This window comes from Colletotrichum gloeosporioides, assembly GCF_011800055.1.
Source record: "Colletotrichum gloeosporioides strain Lc1 chromosome Unknown consensus_32, whole genome shotgun sequence".
Taxonomy (NCBI): Eukaryota; Fungi; Ascomycota; class Sordariomycetes; order Glomerellales; family Glomerellaceae; genus Colletotrichum; species Colletotrichum gloeosporioides.
In genome coordinates, this window is record NW_025544677.1 from 708,294 (window position 1) to 729,199 (window position 20,906).

Genomic DNA, 20,906 nt, shown 5'->3' on the forward strand with positions numbered 1-20,906 from the left:
CGCCTGAGAAAAGTCACCGGCAACATTGTACCATAAGTCATGCAACTGCGAGCCCTGGCTCTGCTGTGGTATTTGAACCTTATGTATTTCTCATAGTCATTACTTTACATGAAGCCATTCTTTGGTATCGCGTTGTTTTGTTTTCTTACTCCCTCACGAACAAGCCAGCCATTCCCATGCCGGTACCGACACACATGCTGACGACACCGACCTCACCACCAGATCGGCCCAGACCGTGCAACAGGGTGCTGGTCATGCGGGCTCCCGTGGCACCCAGAGGGTGACCAAGAGCAATAGCTCCACCGTCGGGGTTCACCTTGCCGTCCTCATAATCCTGCTCCAAACCCAAGGCTCTCAGGCAGTAGATGGCCTGACTGGCGAAAGCCTCGTTGATCTCCCAGCGGCTGACGTCCTTGTTCTCCAGTCCGAGCTGGTTCAACAGCTTGGGAATGGCAATGGCCGGGCCAATGCCCATCTCGTCGGGCTTGCAGCCGACAGTGGTAGCTGAAACGAACTTGCCGATGATGCTATCAGTAAGGCCCAGCTCAGTTGCGGTGCTTCGGCGCATCAACAGAGTCGCGGCGGCACCGTCGGAAACTTGCGATGAGTTACCAGCCGTACTAGCACCGTCCGCCTTGAAAGCCGGCTTCAGCTTGGCCAAAGCCTCGATGCTGATGTTCGCGCGAATGCCGTCGTCCTGGGTGGCGGTAATAATCTTCTCCTCTCCGACGTTGTTTCCCTGCTTATCCTTCTCTTGGAACCTCGTCTTCACTGGGACGATCTCCTTGGCGAAGGAACCATCACTTGCTGCCCGCGACGCGTTCTGGTGGCTGCGAAGGGCGAATGCATCTTGGTCCGCGCGGGAAACCCCATAGCGCTCAGCGACGTTCTCCGAAGTAGTGCCCATGGCCATGATGCAGTCTCTAGCATCCTTGACCGGGGAATCCTTCAGTTCCGGCCACACGTCGACGGGAATCGCGCGGCTGCCGTAGTTGCGGGTCATGCTCTCCATACCAGCGCCAATTCCCACGGATATCGTCTCGGTTCGGATCTGCGATGCGACAAGGGCAATTGACTGCAATGACGAAGAGCAGGCGCGGTTGACGGTGTAGAGGGAGGTCGTGTTGGGGTAGCCGACGTGGTTCATGGCCATGCGGGCGGCCTTGGAGCCACCGAGCTCCGAGAGCACGACGCCGACGGCGACATCTTCAATCTTGGCGGGGTCGAGGTTCGGGTTGGCCTCAAGAGTGGCCTTGAGGACGGTGGAGAGCAGCTCTTCGGGGTATGCGTCCTTCAGCTGTCCCTTGTACGAGCGGCAGACGGGGGTTCGCAGCGACGACAGGATGACGACGTCGGAAGGCGCCTTCTTGAGCACAGAAGAGATTCCCTTGGGGAGCGACATGGTTGCTGTGTTAAATGAGACACCCGGAGCTTCTGCTCTTCCAATTGACAGTGAATACAGTGAATTACGGGAGGAATTGGTAATGTACAAGAGAGGAAGAGTAACAAAAAGGAAAAGAGACAAGAAAACTAGCGAAAACAAGTCGGATAAACGTGAGCGATGTCGGTTCTTCGGGGGTAGCTTTGGCTGAAGTATCGGGGCGGGGGAGAATAGCTCTTCCCCTACTTTTCCCCAGCTTGATCCTCGACACCGAAGTGGGGGACCCGCACCCCATGGCAATTGGGTTCGGCAAAGGGAAGTCGGCATTCCCGGGGCTAAATCTTCTTCCGGCACCAAAGCAGAGCTTCTATACCGAGTCTCACCGAGGCTTACCGAGCATAACCACCAAATGTAGTCGGTGACGAATTGGGAAATTGCCAAGAGGTGAGATGAGTCTGTGGGTTCAAGTCTGTCTTTCTATGGTCCTCTTTCAAGTCAGACTTCTGAACTGTCAATTCAAATTCTCACCGTTGTTGACATATTTCCGTTGACACATTTCCGTAGTACACGTATCATCTATCGGACTTGTCGGAGTGCGACTGCTTCTCAACAACGTGAAGAGCTATATGGACAGGTGGGGAAATTGCACAATAACTAGGATAGAAGTCTGACGATATCAATATTATTTTGCTGAATAATTTGATCTTTATGGATTATATTCGCTTTTTAAATGGCAATTAGGATTGACGTACATGATTCAATCAGCGTCCATCTAAGTGAGTGGCACCTCATTCACAGATCCCGATGACGATGTTGATATTCATACTTCAAGTTCCAATGATATTGCAGTTTACTTATAAGAAAAAAGACTGCTCTTATAGACCTTATTGCAGCTTAGCCGGTATATAGTCGAGGTGCAGTTGGTCTGTCTCTTGAGGTCATTGAACCCGCTGCCCCATCCCCCACCAACCTTCCTAGTCTGGGAGGATGACTTGCCTTTCAAACCCGAGGATTCGAGAAAGGATTCGACAAGGACGCTGAGAAAATTTCCTGCAGGAAATTGCAGGAAGTGCTTCAATGCATGCAGAAAATGAGGCTCGTCATAACCCACACAGAAAAATACAACATTTTGGTTCAAATTCGAATCAAAATGAATCAATATTTACAGTAGCCTGTCCGTCTGGACGTCCAGCAAATGCCTGATGAGTGCTCAAATGAAGAGATAGGACCTGCTTTGGGGGGCAGCCGGCCAAACTCTGGTTGCGGCCGGACTTCTTTTCATGAACTCCGCTTACCCACTCTGCTATCACGATACGGAGGGTAGCACGCATATGCATGCGGCTGGTATGAGCAACTAGCGGTAAGCTGTGCATCAACCGCGTGTCAAGAACCCACGTTATCTAACAGTCAGACACTCCTTGCTGCGCAGTGTTGCCGTGGACGAGGAGACTGGCCAATCTCTGTCGCATACCGGCTCAACAGACTCCATCGTTCTCAATGTCGTCAGTGACAATGCCCGCATTCCACCATCATAATTCCTCCCCGAAGCCCGAAGGATCCTGCAATCCACCCTCACCATGGCATCAACGCTCTCAACCCCGGCAGATCTCCACCTCCCACCCTCCGTGCAGGCTGGTCTGACTGCCCAGTCTTCCCCCAAATGCATCCACTCGACACGTTCCTCGACGAACCAAAGCAGGCCTTTTGACACACATCCCTCTGCCCCGGTCCCAACGTGCCAGTCGCCTAGGTGCTAACCCCAACCTAACCCCAGTAGTATCCATTCCCTCGGGTCTTGGCACGCGGGGCTCCATTTCCCCATTTCCCCATCAGTGGCTGACCAAATCCAGCCTCCCCAATGGCGCCTGAATACCAAGACAAGCGGTCTCCCTCACGTCCTTTCCGCGTTCCTATCGTGTTAGCATGCCCTTGCCCTTATCCTTTTCCATCGATTCACTGTGAAGTGACATAGTGTATTAAAGTGTACTTTTTGGAGACTCTACCAGCACGCAGGCTACCCTTACAATCCCCCCCCCCCCCCCCCCCCCCCCCNACCCCCCCCCCCCCCCCCCCCCCTTTTCCCTTCTCCCTTCGCTTCTCTCAGCTTCAATAATCAGGGAGGATTACAGCGATCACTACAATTACCTCATTCTTATATTCTTTATATTTATTTAGCTTATTAAGCTCTTCCTAAACCTCTCTTATTTACTTATTATATCTAAACTTCCTATAGAGTTTTTACTAATCCTTTTAGTACTCCTTAATACCTTAGACCTCGCTAAATTAAGAGAAGAGGTATACCATAATTTAATAAATAAATATTTAGTAGTAGTACTTATCCCTAGACTTATCTAAAGATCTAATATTAAGACTTATATTATTAATAGTAACTTAGATATATTATTTATACTTTTTTATAAGAGCAATAAAATTAACTTTCTCTTTTATTTTCTAGTTTATTAATTTAGTAATAAGTATCTTAACTAATTTAATTATAATAAGTTAATCTTATTAAGGATAGTTAATAAGTAGAGGAAAAATAGACCTATATTCTTCCTCCTATATAACCTTATATAGTAAGTTATCTATAGGCTATTAAGGTTATTAATAATATTCTTATAAACTTAGATCGAAGCTTTCCTAGTTATTATAAATAGTATTATAATACTTAGTAGGTATCTATTAAAGTATAAACAGAATTTTTATAGTATAGCGTAAACCTCCACAAATTGGATATGGCTGGGCTCAAAGGGTAGAAGATCCTTTTCCATCGACCGTCGCTCACTGTTTCTTTCGGATCCCAAATCTGCCCCCGAGCACCCCGCGTCTTGGCCAAGACTGAGGCGATAGCTTGAGCCATTCAAGCCTCGGGGGTCTTTTCCCCAGGTTTCGCAAACCTCCGGATGCTAGATGTTGGCCCCGCTGATTTATCTACCCCGGATTTGGGGGCACACTGGCACCTTGTTCGTGGGGTAGCAGACAAACTGCTAAAATGTCATAAATACCCAGAGCCCGTATTGTTTTGGTTGGCGAGCTCCAAGTCCAGTCAACCACAGTTTGCCCCTGTAGCTCTGTCTCGTTTATGCTTATTTTTTAGGTCGACCTCCTCCATTTCTCCGATTCCGAGCCAACCCGTCCCGCAACCAATCATCAACAAGGCGCTAGCGATCACATAAACTCAAAATGGCGGCGAGCGAGAAGCGTTCACCGTCGGTTGAGCGCGAGGAGCACGTTATCAACCAAGTGAGCAGCGTTGTCGACGACGAGAAGCACATCCAGCAAGATGAAGAGCGCGACTGGACTGGAACCGCCAAGAAGACGGATCCTGAAGAGATCAGGCTTGTGCGCAAGCTTGATTATCGCATCATGGTGAGTTGCTTCGGAGTTGGCTGCGTCCCACAGTTGCTGACGGCGTTTTCAATAGCCATGCCTCTGCGTTATGTACTTTCTGAGTAAACACGCCACGAACCCCGACAGGCATTTCCATCGCGACTGACCATCGTAGACTACGTCGATCGAAACGCCATCGCCCAGGCACGACTCAACAACCTAGAGGAAGACCTGAACATGACAGGCACACAGTTCAACACAACTGTTTCCATGTAAGAAACTTCACTCCCCAATACTGTGTCAAGGCTTGAAGTCAGAAGTCAGCTCTGGAGGGTGGCTACAAAACAGCAAAGCTGACGGATGTGCAGCCTCTTCGTTGGTTACGTTTTGATGCAGATCCCCTCAAACATGTTGATCACTCGAATTCAACCCGGCATATACATGAGTGCGTGGATGTTGATCTGGGCTGTGGTGTCGGGATGCACAGCCCTCGTTCAGAACTATGGCGGCCTCGTTGCTTGCAGATTCTTCCTGGGTATCACTGAGGCACCGGTAAGTTTCGGTTGGATCAACGAAAAGCGATTCATTAGGCTGACAGACTCTTTCTAGTTCTACCCCGGTGCCACCTACATGCTGTCCATCTTCTACACTCGCAAAGGTGCGTCGAACAAGGCTTCGAGGCTCTCCGGAAGCCACTCAACTGATATACATCACAGAGGTTGCCACACGCATTGCGGGACTCTATTGCGCTCAAATTTTGGCCACCGGGCTGTCAAGTTTGATCGCTGCAGGCATCTTTGCCGGTATGGATGGCCTCAATGGAATCGCAGGTTGGCGCTGGCTTTTCATCGTTGAGGGTGCCGTCACTGGCTTTGTTGCCCTCGTCGGCTTCTGGCTCCTACCTAACACGCCTCTGACAACGCGCTGGCTCAACGACCGCGAGAAGCAACTGGCTCACTCTCGCATGGAGAAGGATAAGATCTCTGATGCATCAGACGAGAAGGCCTCTGCCATGGAAGGCCTTAAGCAAGCCTGTCGTGATAAGCGCACCTGGCTGTTCTGCCTCATGCAGAACTTCCACCTGTCGGCCTGCTCCTTCAATTCATTCTTCCCCACGTAAGTCTCCAACTTATACTCAGCCGTGAGGCGCACATTAGCTAAGAATTCTTCGACAGCGTCATCAAGACCCTTGGGTTCAACACAACGATCACACTGGTCATGACTTGCCCACCTTTCATCTTCGCCGGTGCCGCAGGAATTTTCTTCGGTTGGAGCTCCGGTCGCCTCCATGAGCGGACTTGGCATATCACTGTCGGCCTCGGGGTCGCCATTGTTGGCTTTGTCGTCGCTGCTTCCACTCTGAATACCGCAGCTCGCTATACAGCATCTTTCATTCTGGCTGCGGGCGCATATTCTGTCAATTCAGGTAAGCAAACTACTTATTGGTATCGATACCTTGATGACTGACCTGTCCTAGTCATCATTGGTTGGGCTTCATCGACGCTTTCACAGACCAAGGAGAAGAAGGCCGTTGTTCTCGCCATGACTAACGTTGGCGGCCAGGTATGTCCATGTTGTCGGTTACCTCATATCTTGACTCATAACTGACTTGAACCTTCCAGATCGGCTACATCTACGGTGCATACCTCTGGCCCAAGAGCGACGAGCCTCGTTATGCTATTGGATTCGGCGCCTCGGCAGGGTTCGCTTTGCTGTCGATCGTTTGCGCTTGGTGGATTCGCGTTCTACTGGTTAGAGAGAACAGAAGAATCAGAGCGTCTACGTCGGAACACGTGAATCTCTACGGATATTAAGGTCCTACTTTGCCGTCTTCGAGCAGTGTTATGGGGAGGTCTTGCAGACATGTTGCTATATGACGAGATTCTGAGTACGTCGGGGCTGAGCTTTGATAAATACCATGGATGTGCATATGGATGTACTAATAACGACAATGTAAGAAGTGGATCACGGGATGTGAACACATGACTTAAACTTGTGAAAAAACTATTCGTTGATCTTGTTTGAGAGATTTCTTATCTATATCTATGGTCCACTAATCTCATTCATATTCTCGTCAGTTACATCGGTCTAGAAGGCGCTTGCTCCGAACACGCGCTGTTGGCAAAGCACTTTGTGTTAAGCCAACAGCAATCCGATTGCAGCAGGCTGCTGCAGCAAAATGATTGGGCCAGCAACAACAGTCTCCAACTCAGGTGCCCCGGGTTCGTCTGCCAAAACGGTGATGATAACGCCCTTTTCCTCAAAGTCCGCTGGGATAGTGACATTCACCAAATCCCCAGTCTTCCAGTCGGAAACGTCGATTGGGACACTGACGTTACCGACAGCGTGGAAGAACACCGCATAGTATGACTTGGTATCGTTGAACTTGGGTTGATCCATCGGACTGGTGAAATTGAAGGAGACTTCGGCACCAGGAGCAATAGACTTAGTGCCTGAAGCAGCAGAAAGAGGCGGGAGGTGCTGGTTAGGGTTCGGGTATTCAGGGTTCTCGGGAGGACAGCTTCCCGGGACAATGAAGACATTAGTCATGTCCAGAATTTGGTTTGCATAAGGAAAGACGGTATCACTTGGTCCCGAGAATGGATTCGCGCCCCAAACGTCCGCTAATGACCACGTTTCGTGTCTTGATTCGACAGTTGCGATGGCCACCATGGCACCGCGGGCAGCCTCACTCTTGGGCTCTTGCACCAAACCAGTCAAGAACGCCATGCTCGCGACCTCAAGGAATGTTGTCAATGCCAGGTAGCTGATGGGATCCTCGAATGGGTACTCGTATTTGCAAGCGCCTGGTTTTACGCTCTTATTCGAAATCTCGTTCTGGAAGATTCGCAAGTGTCCTGCCTCGTTGTCGCGGATTTCCGCAATGCGATCATAAGTGGTGTTGAGGAAGCCGGCCTTGACAAAAGATGAGGTGTTGAAAGCCTCAACTCCTTGCTGGTAGAAGTTGAAGATCGCCCACTCAGCAGCTAAGAGATTCTGCCAAACCTGGTCATCGGGGTCTGGGTCGCCGGATTCAGTGGGAAGGATCGGTGAAGTAATATTGCCTGGGAATGGAGCCGCTTTGCCACGGTAGTCGCTGTAGAGTCTTGACTGACCCGGGATAGGACCGTATTTCGGGTCGGCCAGCTTCTGCGCTTCTGGGTCTGGAGTCGGGGCTGGTGACACCACGGTTGGCAGAGTTGCCAGCAATGAAGCGAATAGGAAATATGTCGACGGCGTATACATGTTTAGGATGATGAAAGAATTTTACGGTTGTAAGTTGTGCTTGGATAGTTCTCGCTCGACAGAGAAATCTGTCGCCTTTATACCTTCATCAGAAATTTGAGCTATCTCAATGAGCGGGCACCAATCTTGAGAAAGCGTGATGGTTACCCACAGGTAGTCAGAATGGCTTCGATGAATAGACCCAATTAGGAAATTCTCTTCTAGACAACTGCCGATCACAAGCACTGCTACGCAAAATGATCTTTCTGAAAAGATTCAAAGCCTTCAAGTATTATTCCCGGCACCAAAATGAAATCATCACTACGTCCGCGCTTGTGGCGTCTTCGGCAGGATTCTGGTGGCGTCGTGAAATTCACCAAATCGGGCAAAAATGAATCCGCTAACTTTCTGTTGCGCTCCGTAGTTTCTGCAAGTCAATTTCGCGGCTTTGAAGACTTCATTCTACGGGAATAAGGTCCCTGCATGGCTATGTCTAGACTAAAGCAGTGCTTCTACTTAAGCCTTGCCTAGCGTGAGGCTCCGCCGTTGATCACTTGCGTCAGCTCTTTAGTGCTCACTGAACGGCTTCTCGGCATCAATGATGTAACCCAATAGCGAAGCGAAGACAGGCCAGCATCAGGCGGTACATGCATTGCATCTGAGTAAAGAACATGAAATCTACCCGTTCTACCAGCACCTTGTGTCTGTCGTGGCTAACCTTAGAGAGCATCGCCACCCAAGAGGGGCAGTTGTTGGTTTCTATCTGGTCGTGGAGGGATCTATATTAACACTCCTACAGATGAAGCATGACATATGGTTCCTTGACTTGGTTTGTCAGATGCGAGTACGATGGCTAGCTACGCCCCTGCTGCTCCTGCTGTCCTTCAGAAGCGCCCTGTCCGGCTCGGACCGAGGCTTTGAAGCGGTGAAGATGATGCATCATAATGAATCTCGATGCCACAAACTAATTGGACGATGATCAATCGAGTTGCATGGCCGATGGATATTGGCGGTGGAGAAGGCGACAACAAAGACCACCAATAACTTAGGAGTTATTGGTGATCGAGTCAAACAGCCCCGAGAACCTGGGCATGTGGGGAAGCGTCGCTGGTGTGTGTGTTCGTCTCAATTGCCTTTTACAGCAAAAGAGATAACTTTCTTTGACAAAATCACACTCTCAAAGTTCAACTTCCCCTCATTACGGGCTTGAGAGTCAGATATAAGTCGCGCACTTTGCGTCCGATGAAAGTCTCTAAACTACCTCGCTCTCGCCATGATTCGGTCTCGCAATTTTCATAACTTGCGCTTGCATCGTCCTGTACGCAGTACTTTCCCCAGAGGAATGGAATAGGAGAACGTTCCGCGGATTAGAAAACTTTTGTACGCAGCATTAACGATGCTATTGGTTCTTCTGACTCAGGAATCACAGGGATGGCAAGTAAAGAACCACTAGAGGGGGACACTCACCACACGCAACGCTTGCTATTACAACGTCATCTCCGGATAGAGTTTGAAGAGGGCCGCCGTTACCCTTGCCGCCTCTTAGTGTCCGGTCTCCATCGTCAAGCTTTTCGGCCAGGGAGGCCGGCGGTATTGCCCGTGCGGAAGGGCGGGCGAACACTCCACAAAAGATCCGATTGCCGATGCATGAAATAAAGAGTTCCATCGTCGGTCCATTAAGTTGACGACTCGACAGCACCTGGATTCTTCCTCTTGCATACGATCATATTCCAAGCATTTGCACTTGTTCTTGTTGGGAGAGAGCAGATGAAGTTGGTCGCACAACATGAACGTGACAGTTGAGGACACTTCTTTATTGCCTACGCTTGTGGCAAGATGGCCTCTGGTCTTTACAGCTCTCGTCACCCTCATCCCTGTCATTGCCGCAAAATGGGGTTTCAAGAAGGATCGCCTGGGTCACATACCAAGCGTGGGAGCCGGTAGAACGAAAGAGCAACGAAGACAGGAATTCATGGCGCCAGGAGGCGCAAGAAGACTTTACAGAGAAGGATATGAGAAGGTAATGGTATCAGCGCGACGTCAGAAAGATTACACTTTCTGATGAGAATCTCAGTTCAAAGGTCGCGCATTCCAGATCATGACTGCAAGCGGTAAGTCACACTCTCCCCTATCAGTCTACGATAACCAAGACCGGCGTGACCCAAGCTAAATGACATATTACAGAACTGCCAACCGTGGTCATCCCCCCAAAGTTCATTCCCGAGTTGAAGAAGCTGTCCGACTCTGTCTTGGGGTTCCAGGAGGCCACCGACGAGGTAGGCGGTCTGCTCCATGCAAGATTGAGCCAAGTCCCTGACAGAACTTGTGTTGTGTAGGCCATCAACAATCAGTATCTTGACATCCCGACCGATACAATGATGCTCGCACATACGGTCAAAGTCTCGCTTACGCCGGCGCTCGGTTGGTTCTACAACAACTGCATGCATTTGTCTAGTGGATTACTAACTTGAACTGAAAGCACGCCTCAGCACAGCCATTGCTGACGAAGTAACGCATGCCATTGACACAGAGCTCCCTTCGTGTAAGGATTGGACCGAGGTCCCCATCAACAACAAGCTATTTAGAATCGTAGCGATGGCATCCGGCCGGGTCTTCGTCGGACCGGAACTTTGTCGCAATGAAGCCTATCTCGACACTGCTATCAACTATACCGTCGACATGGTCAACGCAGTTCTTGGAGTGATGGGTCTGCCAGCTTGGCGGCGAAGATTCTCAAGCCGAAGGCTGCCTGAAGTCAAGAAACTCTTTCAGCGTTTTAAAGAGGCTGAAGACTTTCTAGGGCCAGTGGTCACGGCCCGACGAGATGCCATGGCGAACGCGGACTATGAAAAGCCGGACGATATGTTGCAATGGTTGATTGATGCCCAGGACAAGTCTAAGAACGGTTCACGTAACGATGCCGAGTTGGCAATTTGGCAACTAGGCGCCAGCTTTACTGCGATTCACACTACGACGGCAACGGCGACTAACGCGTAAGTCCTCCAGACAAGCCTTGGCTGGGAATCTGACTGTAAGATTACAGATTGTACACACTAGCATCAATGCAAGACATCATTCCGGTCCTCCGAGAAGAGATTCGGGAAGCACTTGCAGGATCCGGCAACGAGTTCACCAACTCTGCGCTACAGAACATGGTCAGGCTGGAGAGCTTTCTCACCGAATCGATGCGTACTTATCCCATGAGTGCTGGTATGACGTTCCCCGAAAACTCTTGGGATACTACACTTCTAACAAACGTATCAGCGAATGCTCAGCGCAAGGTTCTCCAACCTTTCACTCTTTCGAACGGCCAAACCATCCCATCCGGTGTCCTTATTGAACTACCATCGGCTGCCGTCAACATGGACGACAAACTCTATCCCTCAAGCAGCCAGTTTGATGCCTTTCGGTTCTCTAAACTACGGAAAAACAAGGTCAAAGCTAAAGAAGATGATACTGAAGTTGGGCACTTGTTCTCCAGTGTGGGACAGACGAGTTTGAACTTCGGCTTCGGCCGACACGTCTGCCCGGGTCGATTCTTCGCGTCTGTCGAGATCAAGATGATCGTTGCCATAATCCTGTTGAATTTTGACATCATGCTCGCGGAAGGCGAGACTGAGAGATACAAGAATATTGAAATTGGCGTTCAGGTAAGTTTCGTAAAACATTAGTTCACTTGGTAAGCTCGTCGAGACGAAGCTGACTTTTCTGACTACTTGAAGTCCATGCCAGATCCTGCGAAGACAATTCGACTTAAACGACGCTCATAACGTGTCAATAGAACCATGTGATGCTGACGGCCTTGGATTTCGGTTTCCTCTTGGTCAAGCAACAGGTGCGGACGTGTGCTGCACTACTTCGAGCGAATGGCAACGGAACTCTAGGCACGTAATGGCGTGCTGAGTGAACATTTAGGAGTGATTGGTCACAGACATTTCTGGTCGGTTAGCCGTGCATCAAAAGTTTCAAGTCACTAGACCTCATAAATTGAGATTTGAATAACAGAAGGAGGCTGTGTAGAAGAACTATGATATCCCAAACCTAGCCACAATGCACGGTCTGCCCCGCGCGCAAGTTCTGCACGTCCAAAAGCAACGGCCCATGTGATTCTCATGAAGTCATTGATGTGAATTCATCAGACGAATGCCCTCCTTCATGAAGGATCTGAGAACTGGGTCTCTTCCAAGTTCCAACAACCATCGCGAGCATTCTGTCAACCCCAACCAGCAAAATACCCACCATGTCTTCGCCGATTCGAAACGTGGCCGTCATCGGCGTGAGTTTGGTCCTATTAACATCGGTACCTTCATTAACTGACATGCATGCACAGGCAACCGGGCTTTTGGGCTCAGAGATAGCTTCGGCGCTCCAAAAGGCTGGCTTCATAGTAACGGCCATCCAACGCGCCGAGTCCACCGCACCAGTCCCGGTAGGAATGGAGTCCATCCAAATTGACATCAACGACACCGACGCTCTCATCTCGGCTTTCCAGGGGCAAGATGCCGTCATCTCAGCCGCGCCAGATCCGATCTCATTCTCAAGCCAGAAGCACTGGATCGACGCCGCCATCGCGGCCGGGGTGAAGCGCATCTTTCCATCTGAGTACAGCACCAACCTCGACTCGCCGCTGGCTGAGACACTTCCGGTTGTGACGGAGAAGGTTCACACTCGGCGGTACCTCGTTGAGCAGATCGCCAACACATGGGGTAAATCAAGCTGGACGAGTATTAACAACGGTCCTTTTTTTGAGCTGGTCCTCGGTTTTGGAGGCTTGGGGCCGGATTTCCGTACGAAGACGGCGAAGTGGCATAATGGCGGGGGGAACTTGGTTGGCGCCACCAGATTGCCTGATATTGCCGAGACGATCTGCAAGGTCCTCAAAGATGAGAATGGGCTGTACCACGAGGCTGAGAATAAGTCCGTGTACATCCACTCTGCGATAGTCACTGAGAAACAGTTGACAGAGATGGCCGAGAAAGTGACAGGTCAGAAGTTTGATGTCGAAGAGCGGGACGTGGATCAAGTTTATCAGGAAGCGAGGGAGCGATTGCAGAAAGGTGACAAGTCTGGGATGATGCTCTTCTACCTGCAGATGATGTACGGGAAGGGATATGGCGGCAGTGAAAGCTTTCAGGAGATGAGCTGGAATGAGAAAGTCGGGCTGACGAGGTTGACTGAACATGAGATTGAAGATATTGTCAGGGGAGTTATTGAAAAGTCCGGGCTATCTCAGTGATCAATTGTGTGTAGGTAGGACTTGATACAACACAAAAGATTCTATGGAAACCGTGTTGTAGCAAAGCTTTGGGCATCTGACTCCAGATAAACTGATTGCTCCTATTACTAATGTAGTGCCTACGTTTTCTATTGTTTAACTATGTTTGATTGGACAGACATCGTGACTGCGGCGGAGATGTGAGGGCTTGTCGAACTTGTTTCTCTTATTTCTTGCTTCCGGAATGGTGACCCCAGCCACCTCCACCTTGGCGACCGCCGCGGTTGGAGGCGTTTCCGGTGTTGTCACTGTGACCGCCGCGGGTGCCGGAGGCCTGGGCGCCGGTTCCAGTTGGGCCATTGGGACCAAGAGGCTGAGAGTCGGAGTAGAGAGGAGGGTTGATGTCGTTGCTAGACATGACGGCTTCTTAAGTACTTGTGAGGCTTTCAAAATGGATACTCATATAGCTTTAGTGGATTGAAGGTGTTGGTGTTGTAATTTTCGTTGATGTGCTTGATGATGATTCCATGAGGCTGAGAATCGAGACTCAGCTGCTGTATTTTATATATCAGCTCGTTTCAGTAAGCGTGAATCATCATGTCGGTGGTGCATGTTGAGGTTACACCTGGTTCTTGTGATGTTGGACAGTGACTGCAGGGACGGATAGGCTGCAGATTGAGAATGGGACTTTTGGACATATTCACCAAACCTACTAGGTAGGTAGACTTCACCACTCATTCAGACTACACGATAAGCCATCGTTCTCAGTTAAGTATTGAGGTCGATATAAGAGAAGGTAATATAGTCTCCGGAATGAGTCGCCCGTGTGCTGATTTCCAGCCTCGGATCGTCAACACTAAATTACAAGCTTACCGTCAATGTCTTGTCTTGAAACCGGCTTCTAGCATCATAACAGCGTAGCCCTGGTATGATTAGATATTGACGTGGCCTGCGCGAGCACCAATACTCATTGAAACATACAGCTCTGCTGATGTATGCACTGGTCCTGATACTCATGAGCTCAGCTCAGCTCATGTCCACATTTACAGCCCATAATCGAGCCTTAGTTCTGCATGACGGGGAACTGAGACGCGAGAATATGTTTCTTTTCACCTCCATGGCGATCTTGAGTCTAACGGACTGCATTTGCTTCCTAAAGCTATTCGTAACGCCATAGTTCAGTTACCAAGAAACAGGCCTGGTTGACACTTGTGGAACTAGTCATAAGTGCCCAAGTATCGTTGCTCATTGCAGTGCCTATGTCAACTGTATAAAACTACAACCACGCTCATTTGAATGACTGTCACTTATGTGGACGCCGTTAATCAACAGATTAGGGTGATCTAAGTGACGGCGTGCTATTGATGCTGACCAACCTAAGCCGTTGAATGTGCCAGAACACCTATCCCCTAAGAAGTCTTGATATCCTGAACCGATCCTAGTCCAGGCTAGTATCATCACAATGCCCCCTCTTCAATCTTCCAAAGACTGTAATCTTCCAAAGACTGTTTGGAGAAGCTTAAGATTATCAGATTGCGTACCCTGGCCAGCACCTACGCTTTATATCAATACAAAAAAGCTTCCCCATCTATCCACAAAGATCCGAGTCTCCCGGTGACAGCATACTTAACAATAAGCATAACCCAAACCACGACCCACTCACCAAACTTCTTAAAGCGTACCTGAAAAGCCAACGGGTTTCTCGCCCCCCGGTGCGGGCCGCAAATCGAAACCCCTCTACTTTACACTGTTCAATCAACGTCTCCAGGCATCATTAGCTTCAAGGCACCTGCTACATATTCATGCCCCCCAAATTCAGGGTATAGTAGCTCTCATCAACAACGTAAACCATTTCCCCCTCTCCTGGTTGGGCTTTCTCGTATCCCGCGCGAGCCGGGACATCCGGGTAGGGGACTTACACATAACCCGTCACCTGATTCACACATCCCACCGCACACACCTCCCCCTCCCGGAAAACCGTCTGAACATGGTCCCTCCACAGGAATACTTGCCCAAAGGAGCACGCCAAGTGTGCGGAGCACATCAAGCCAGGAAAACAACAGAAAGGTCACCCGTTCGGACGACTGGCCTTGGGGTTCTCTTCACATCCGGACAAACGTCTTATTTCCGCCTTCCTTCACGGACGAGCAGGCGTTTGGGTGAGCTCTTAGCTCCGGATGGGGCCGCTGTGGGGTTTGTGATGTTGCTCTTCAACGGGCGCCCCAGTGCGCGGACTGCATTTTTTCTGCCCAGGGTACGGAGACGTAGATGTTGTGGGTGCAGCAGTCACGGGAGAGATAGCAGAGCGTAATATCACTGATAAGTTGAAGCTCCGAGGAACTGCACGAGGGGATGCGCCGCATGTGACATTGAGGCGTTGCTTTCGCAATGGCATCTGCCAGCCGACCCCGACTTCAAACATTGCGGAAACTTTGGGCCGCTGCGTGTGCCGCTGGACAGGCCGTGCCTGTGCCTGTGCTGCTGCAGCGCTGCAGTAAGCGCTGTGGTGGTGCCCTGCGTCCTCCGGTCTTGGTATGGAGGTGGGCTTGTCAAAGCCGGTTCAGCTTCGGCCGAAGGCTGACGGGATTGCGCCAGGTGCCTTTCTCTGCGCCCACGTCGGATGAAATCTGGCGCTATTCCGCATGGGGCAGTAACTCTGGAAAGAGTAGTTTACGTGGGATTGCGGACCGGGTCATCATCGGGCTGGAGGCTTTGCGATCGGTGCTTTGGTGGACGATGGCCGCCCGGGTGATCACGGAGGTCGGAGAGATTTGTGCTGGCGACGTTGTTTCTGGGCAGGAATGGGAAGATCATTCTCGTCGTGGGTCGGGTCGATTCCGGAGTCCGACCAGGATTCAAAAGACCAGTGACAGTGACAGCCATTGGAGCACCCCGGAATTTCTCTTCTACTTCAGGGACAGTCTGCCCGGCTTGGGTTCGGAGGGTTGCGCACAGCACATGAAGAACGCTCCGAGGCTGCTGCTGCTACCTACTGATACATACTTCGCACTGCTGATCACTGGGAACGCTGAGAGGGAGGCCAGAGAACGGGTTCTTCAGGGCCGAGCAGCGCGTTGACGACCAAGTATCCGATGGTTCGCCAATGGACTGGCTTGAGGGTGCCGGCCGGCTGGGCTTAGGGCGTTCTGGGCTCGGCTAGGCCCCTCTGGCAGGCGATTTACGAGTGGTGCGTGTGTCGGGACCATGTCTTTTACGGCGTCAAATGATGGTGGAGAGTGTGATTTCATTGATTTTGCTTGAGAGGCTTGGGAACTGTCTCCACAAAACCGCGTTCGAGTTCGGGTTCGTATTGCGGGGACGCGAGGACGGGCATCCCACCGTATGTATGGGGGGCATATATTAGGAGAAGCCCGTGCAATCTTAATAGTTCAGGAGAGCATGTTGCCGTTGGTTGCAGGTGCAAGATTGAAGTTTAGGTGAGCGTTATCAGCCGCGGTCTGTCAAAGCAACTCTGCATCTCTATTTTGGATTCAAGGGTTATCAATCAGGGTTGCTTGCCGACGGGAGAGAATGATGTGAGACGGGTTGACGGGATCTCGGGGTGTTCTTTCGGCCAAAGTCTGAGGTAAGGTGAGGTGAGGCGAGGTGAGGTGGTAGTGTCCTTGCAGATCCAACGAGATGTGACACTGTGAATGGCGCGAAAATGCGATTGGAGCGGCCACGTCGTGCAATCACACGCTTCCATCACGTTCTAGGGCGCCGCCGAGCGAGGGCGCAGTGGACGGTAGGTGGTATCTGGTGTTGTACTTGTTGCACGGGGAAGCGCAAGGTTTAGCGGGCCTTGCGTGGCGACGGATCCGGGGTACCGGGTTCGCGAGTCGCAGGATGCATCACGCATCACATCTTGTGTGTGCGTGTACTTTGTAGTTCGCGGTTCCTGGATCACGACTGAAGAGTGTGATGCCTGCGGGAAAGATCGAGGACGTGCAATGCAATGCCTCGGTCGATCGTGATACACGGGATATAGCATTAGCATTCGATCTTATCAGCTTCCGATATCTACCCGGGCAGATGACATGTTGCGCCGCAGATTGTTTCATACGGGAGAATGCATGGACTGGGATGTCGAGGAATGGATAGGAGGTTATCATTCTGGTCTCTGGGTCTGGCGGGCTTCCGCCAGAATATGGCCTGTGATCATGAACGATGTTGACGTCCTGGCTGGCGGGTGGCGGATTCGGACGCGGCTATCGTCCCCGATGGCGGGGTGTTGGCTGCTTCTTGGGATTCGATTCGTCTCTATCTCTCTGTTGATCAACGAGTTCGGCCAGCGATTCCGTGAATGTCCGCACCTTGCAGATAAAGTCAATGCTCCGTCGTGATTTCCCTTCTTGCCCGTCTGGTCTCGTCTCGACTCGCTGGAGTTAGTTGGTGGTGGTTGACGCCATGCTTGTCTCTGTGTCATGCTGGTGCATACTCGTCCGCCAGACATTGCTTACGGCCAAGTAGAGTGCTTAGGACGAAGGTTGTCGAGGTGTTGGGACGAGTCAGAGGTCCAGACGCCACGGGAAGAACATGAGCAAGAAAACAAGCCAAGGCACCAAGGGGGGAGGGAGTGCGAGGGGGAAGACACTTTCTGCTCAAAGTGTCCAATGCCGTTCAGTGGTGAGACTGCGCTAAGACGGGGTTGTCTCTGTCTCGCGGGCAACAGGCTCTGATGGTAAGTCATGCTCGGCATGCTGATTGCGTGACCCAAACAACGTCAGTGGTTGATTACTTTCTCTCTGGTCTTGGGCTTTGTTTGTTAGAGTCATCGAGGTTGGGCGCCGTGGCTCTTCGGGACGTTGCGAACAACCCGCCCGATCTGCTATCGGGATCGGAGTCGTGGAAAGTCGGCGCCCACTGCCAGATGTAGCGACGATCTCGGGGGACGTCTAAGGGGGGCCTCCGGGGGAGATTGGATAATCAAGTCCGGTGTTGATGCGCCTTGGGCGAGACCAGGGCCCTGGAAACCCGGTGGGAATCCTGCGGGCAGACTCCAGAGCAGACGGGAGGTGCAGAAGGAAAAGATAGATACGCAAGGTGCAGCGCAGCGCAGCGCAGCGCGCAACGTGGAAGGGTTTGTGCGCCGTAAATCGTCGTATATCGGGGCCCTGTTGGTGATCGCCAAGTTGGAACGGGTGCAACATTGGCCCAGGATTGGGGTCACTGCGGAAAATCCGAGCTGGTTTACTGTGTACCATCTGTGGGCAGGACGAATGCCTCGTACACACGACGTGCCTGGATGATTCCAGTCTGCTTGTCATTGACTTGGGAAGCAGGAGAATTACTCAGATGAGCAATCCATTCTTGTGATCATGGACAGCTCTCTGCGGCCGCTGGGTTATACGTACAAGTACCGCCAAGCATGTGAGATTTTGGTCAACGATAACCCCCAACAATGTTGACGAGAGTCCAATGGCGACAATACGCGACAACGAGACAGCCCCGTTGGCTGGTATTCGTAGGTAGGCAAAAGGCCAAGGGGCCGGCGCGGTGGTGCGGCGCGGTAGGGAACGGACGGTAGGTCTGTCTGACTGCGTGACCGTGACTGTGACTGGCGGTGGTGGTTGTGGTGGCTTTCGGTGACGGCACCGCCTGGAAGCGGGTTCCCTTCCCTTTTTTTCGGGGTCGAAGGTTGCGGGTTGTCGGGGTGCTCGAAGAACCCGAGACAGGCAGGCAGCTCGCTTGCGGCTCCTTAGCGTCGCTTGTCTGCAGATACGTACCGGCGGCGCTCCCTCCCACTGGCTCCCAGCGCCTCCCCTTTTTTGCGGCAGGCGTACCTCGTGGCTGCCCATTGGCTGCACCGTAGTGCCCTGTCAAATTTGCAATTGGGCGCCCGGCGGAGCTGCTGCTTCTTTAGTGGGGGTCTTACAGGTGGTACCTCTCTGATAGTGGGGCCACCCGAATAAGCGGGTCCTGTGCCACGAGAGCGACTTTGCACCTCGAAAAAACAGCAACAAATTTACAAATCGTCCACCCGCCGGTAGAGGGGCAACCTCCAACTGCAACGCTGCTGATGAATGCAAGACGCAATTTTTCATCACGGATTGATGGATCTGCTCCGCCCGTATGAAAATCCGTAAATCTAGTCCAGCCGCATGGCCAAGAGTTCCATGGACATGGTCCAAAAGGGGTCTTGATTGCCCCCGATAGCAGGGCTCTGCTGGCAACGTCTCCCGTCCGACTCAAAGAACTTTGATGTCAGTCGGGGCGACATCCATCCGCCATTGCTGTTTCTTCATCTTTCTGTTAGCTTGTCTGGGCCGATTTCCGAGGCATCATTGGCCGGCAGTTGGACTGATAGGGCGGATCACAGGAGTAACCCGGCAGAGTACACGTTGTGCCTTGCGCTCCCTCCCCTCCTCCCTAGGGCAACAAGACGTGATGGAGGGAGTGGGATAGACTCTGGGTAACGAAAATGTTCCCGGAAACCGTGTAGAGTTTATCACGTACAGGGTTGGCATTCTGACAGCGAGTGTCGTGGGTGACTGCAGCCCTTCAGCTAATCGCGGGCTGCTGTACCGCAATCAGCCAGCCAGCCCTGGGCCCGATGGATATCCCATGATGAGGTGAGATTGGGGTCAATGTCCTGATTCTTGCTGCTTCGACGCGGCCGCGGTGACATGCGCCGGGGATGGGACGCACCCAGCTGCAGGGTGCTTCGCAGCGTTGACACTTTCCGACCGGCTGGCGGCCTGTTCCAGAGCCAGAGCCTTGGAGTGTGTTACATGCCGTTGTACTCTGTAGCTCTGTGGTGGTTACTCTGTAGGGTAACGCTGATCATTGTCTGGTCCTGTTGGATGGCAGAATACCAGATGCCAATGCCAACGTGAATGCCAACAAAATACCCTGCGTGGGCTCGGGAAGTGACAAGATCCCGATAGGATTGAGCCGCGCAGGGCTTCGTTCCGGGCCCCTGCCGACTGTTGGATCTCTTGGGCCCTCATTTCTTTATTTTCGGCTGGGTATCCGTAATACGGAGTGTACAGCCTGCATCTGGGTGCTACATCAGGCTTAGGCCGGGAGGAATTGTTGTTGGACCGCGGACACGGGAGCGTAGCAGCGGGAATACCACCACGGACATGTTGTCTTACGGCCGACGTGCTGACGGCCCTACCGCGACGAGAGAGTTATTCAAACGGCCAGAAGGCCTAGAAGGTAGAGAATATGGTTATTCGGAGACTGTAGAGGTGGCCCCTCATCAGGTGAACCGTGTGCGATCGTTCGTCAGTATCTGGCTTCGAGATCGCAGGCCAGTCCCTGGCTCAGACGAGGTAAAGACGGAGTCGCGTGTTCAGTGATATGATAACAGACTTCGCAGCTGGATGGGTGCTGATCAAGCCTGGCGTCTTGGGCCGTCTTTTTCGACCGAATCCACGTGGCTTAGAAGATGAATCCGCCGGAGTAGCGCGTCCAGGTCGCGGAGTTTGTATGTATTCGTACGTCCAGGGTCAAAGTTGCAGCTGCGTGGCATGGAAGTCGTCGAGGTACGCCGTAGAGGCTGGAGCTCTGCTGCGATAATCGGGATCCCCAGCCAAAAGTCTGCAAGCTGTACCAAAAGGGATTCACACCCTTCCGCCCTGTGTCGGGGTCTGGGTGGTGGGTTCTCCCCGGTGGGTGCTTCAGTGCCCTCAGCGCTGTTGGAGGGGGGCGAGCTAGGGGTTCTGGAGACTTTGTGGGGCCCGTTGAGCGCGTCATTCCCACTGTGACCCTGTGTCCTGTGTCCACTGCTGACTGCGGCGGTCGTACTTC

The 20,906-nt window shown here is 51.8% G+C and overlaps 6 protein-coding genes across 6 annotated transcripts; 3 read left to right on the forward strand and 3 right to left on the reverse strand.

Annotated features, from left to right (window-relative positions):
• Nucleotides 1–145: 145 nt before the first annotated feature.
• On the reverse strand, nucleotides 146–1,402 carry GCG54_00007259 (3-ketoacyl-CoA thiolase 2 peroxisomal; the record flags this gene model as incomplete). Its single annotated transcript, XM_045407243.1, has 1 exon — nucleotides 146–1,402. The coding sequence occupies one exon, from the start codon at nucleotides 1,400–1,402 to the stop codon at nucleotides 146–148; it is 1,257 nt and encodes a 418-aa protein (XP_045266164.1).
• A 3,144-nt stretch (nucleotides 1,403–4,546) lies between these two features.
• Nucleotides 4,547–6,525, forward strand: GCG54_00007260 (putative transporter; the record flags this gene model as incomplete). Its single annotated transcript, XM_045407244.1, has 9 exons — nucleotides 4,547–4,750; nucleotides 4,806–4,833; nucleotides 4,887–4,983; nucleotides 5,080–5,263; nucleotides 5,321–5,369; nucleotides 5,428–5,827; nucleotides 5,887–6,137; nucleotides 6,189–6,274; nucleotides 6,334–6,525. Coding segments are annotated over 9 exons (1,491 nt in total), but the record flags the coding sequence as incomplete, so codon positions are not given.
• A 322-nt stretch (nucleotides 6,526–6,847) lies between these two features.
• On the reverse strand, nucleotides 6,848–7,957 carry GCG54_00007261 (uncharacterized protein; the record flags this gene model as incomplete). The annotated part of the gene is made up of 1 exon (XM_045407245.1): nucleotides 6,848–7,957. One exon carries the CDS (start codon nucleotides 7,955–7,957, stop codon nucleotides 6,848–6,850), a length of 1,110 nt encoding a protein of 369 aa, XP_045266166.1.
• A 1,765-nt stretch (nucleotides 7,958–9,722) lies between these two features.
• On the forward strand, nucleotides 9,723–11,828 carry GCG54_00007262 (Ent-kaurene oxidase; the record flags this gene model as incomplete). Its single annotated transcript, XM_045407246.1, has 8 exons — nucleotides 9,723–9,956; nucleotides 10,011–10,047; nucleotides 10,121–10,212; nucleotides 10,273–10,357; nucleotides 10,416–10,929; nucleotides 10,980–11,146; nucleotides 11,201–11,586; nucleotides 11,718–11,828. 8 exons carry the CDS (start codon nucleotides 9,723–9,725, stop codon nucleotides 11,826–11,828), a joined length of 1,626 nt encoding a protein of 541 aa, XP_045266167.1.
• A 348-nt stretch (nucleotides 11,829–12,176) lies between these two features.
• On the forward strand, nucleotides 12,177–13,172 carry GCG54_00007263 (uncharacterized protein; the record flags this gene model as incomplete). Its single annotated transcript, XM_045407247.1, has 2 exons — nucleotides 12,177–12,212; nucleotides 12,267–13,172. The coding sequence occupies 2 exons, from the start codon at nucleotides 12,177–12,179 to the stop codon at nucleotides 13,170–13,172; spliced, it is 942 nt and encodes a 313-aa protein (XP_045266168.1).
• Nucleotides 13,173–13,377: 205 nt separating this feature from the next.
• GCG54_00007264 (uncharacterized protein) lies at nucleotides 13,378–13,569 on the reverse strand (the record flags this gene model as incomplete). Its single annotated transcript, XM_045407248.1, has 1 exon — nucleotides 13,378–13,569. The coding sequence occupies one exon, from the start codon at nucleotides 13,567–13,569 to the stop codon at nucleotides 13,378–13,380; it is 192 nt and encodes a 63-aa protein (XP_045266169.1).
• Nucleotides 13,570–20,906: the final 7,337 nt, after the last annotated feature.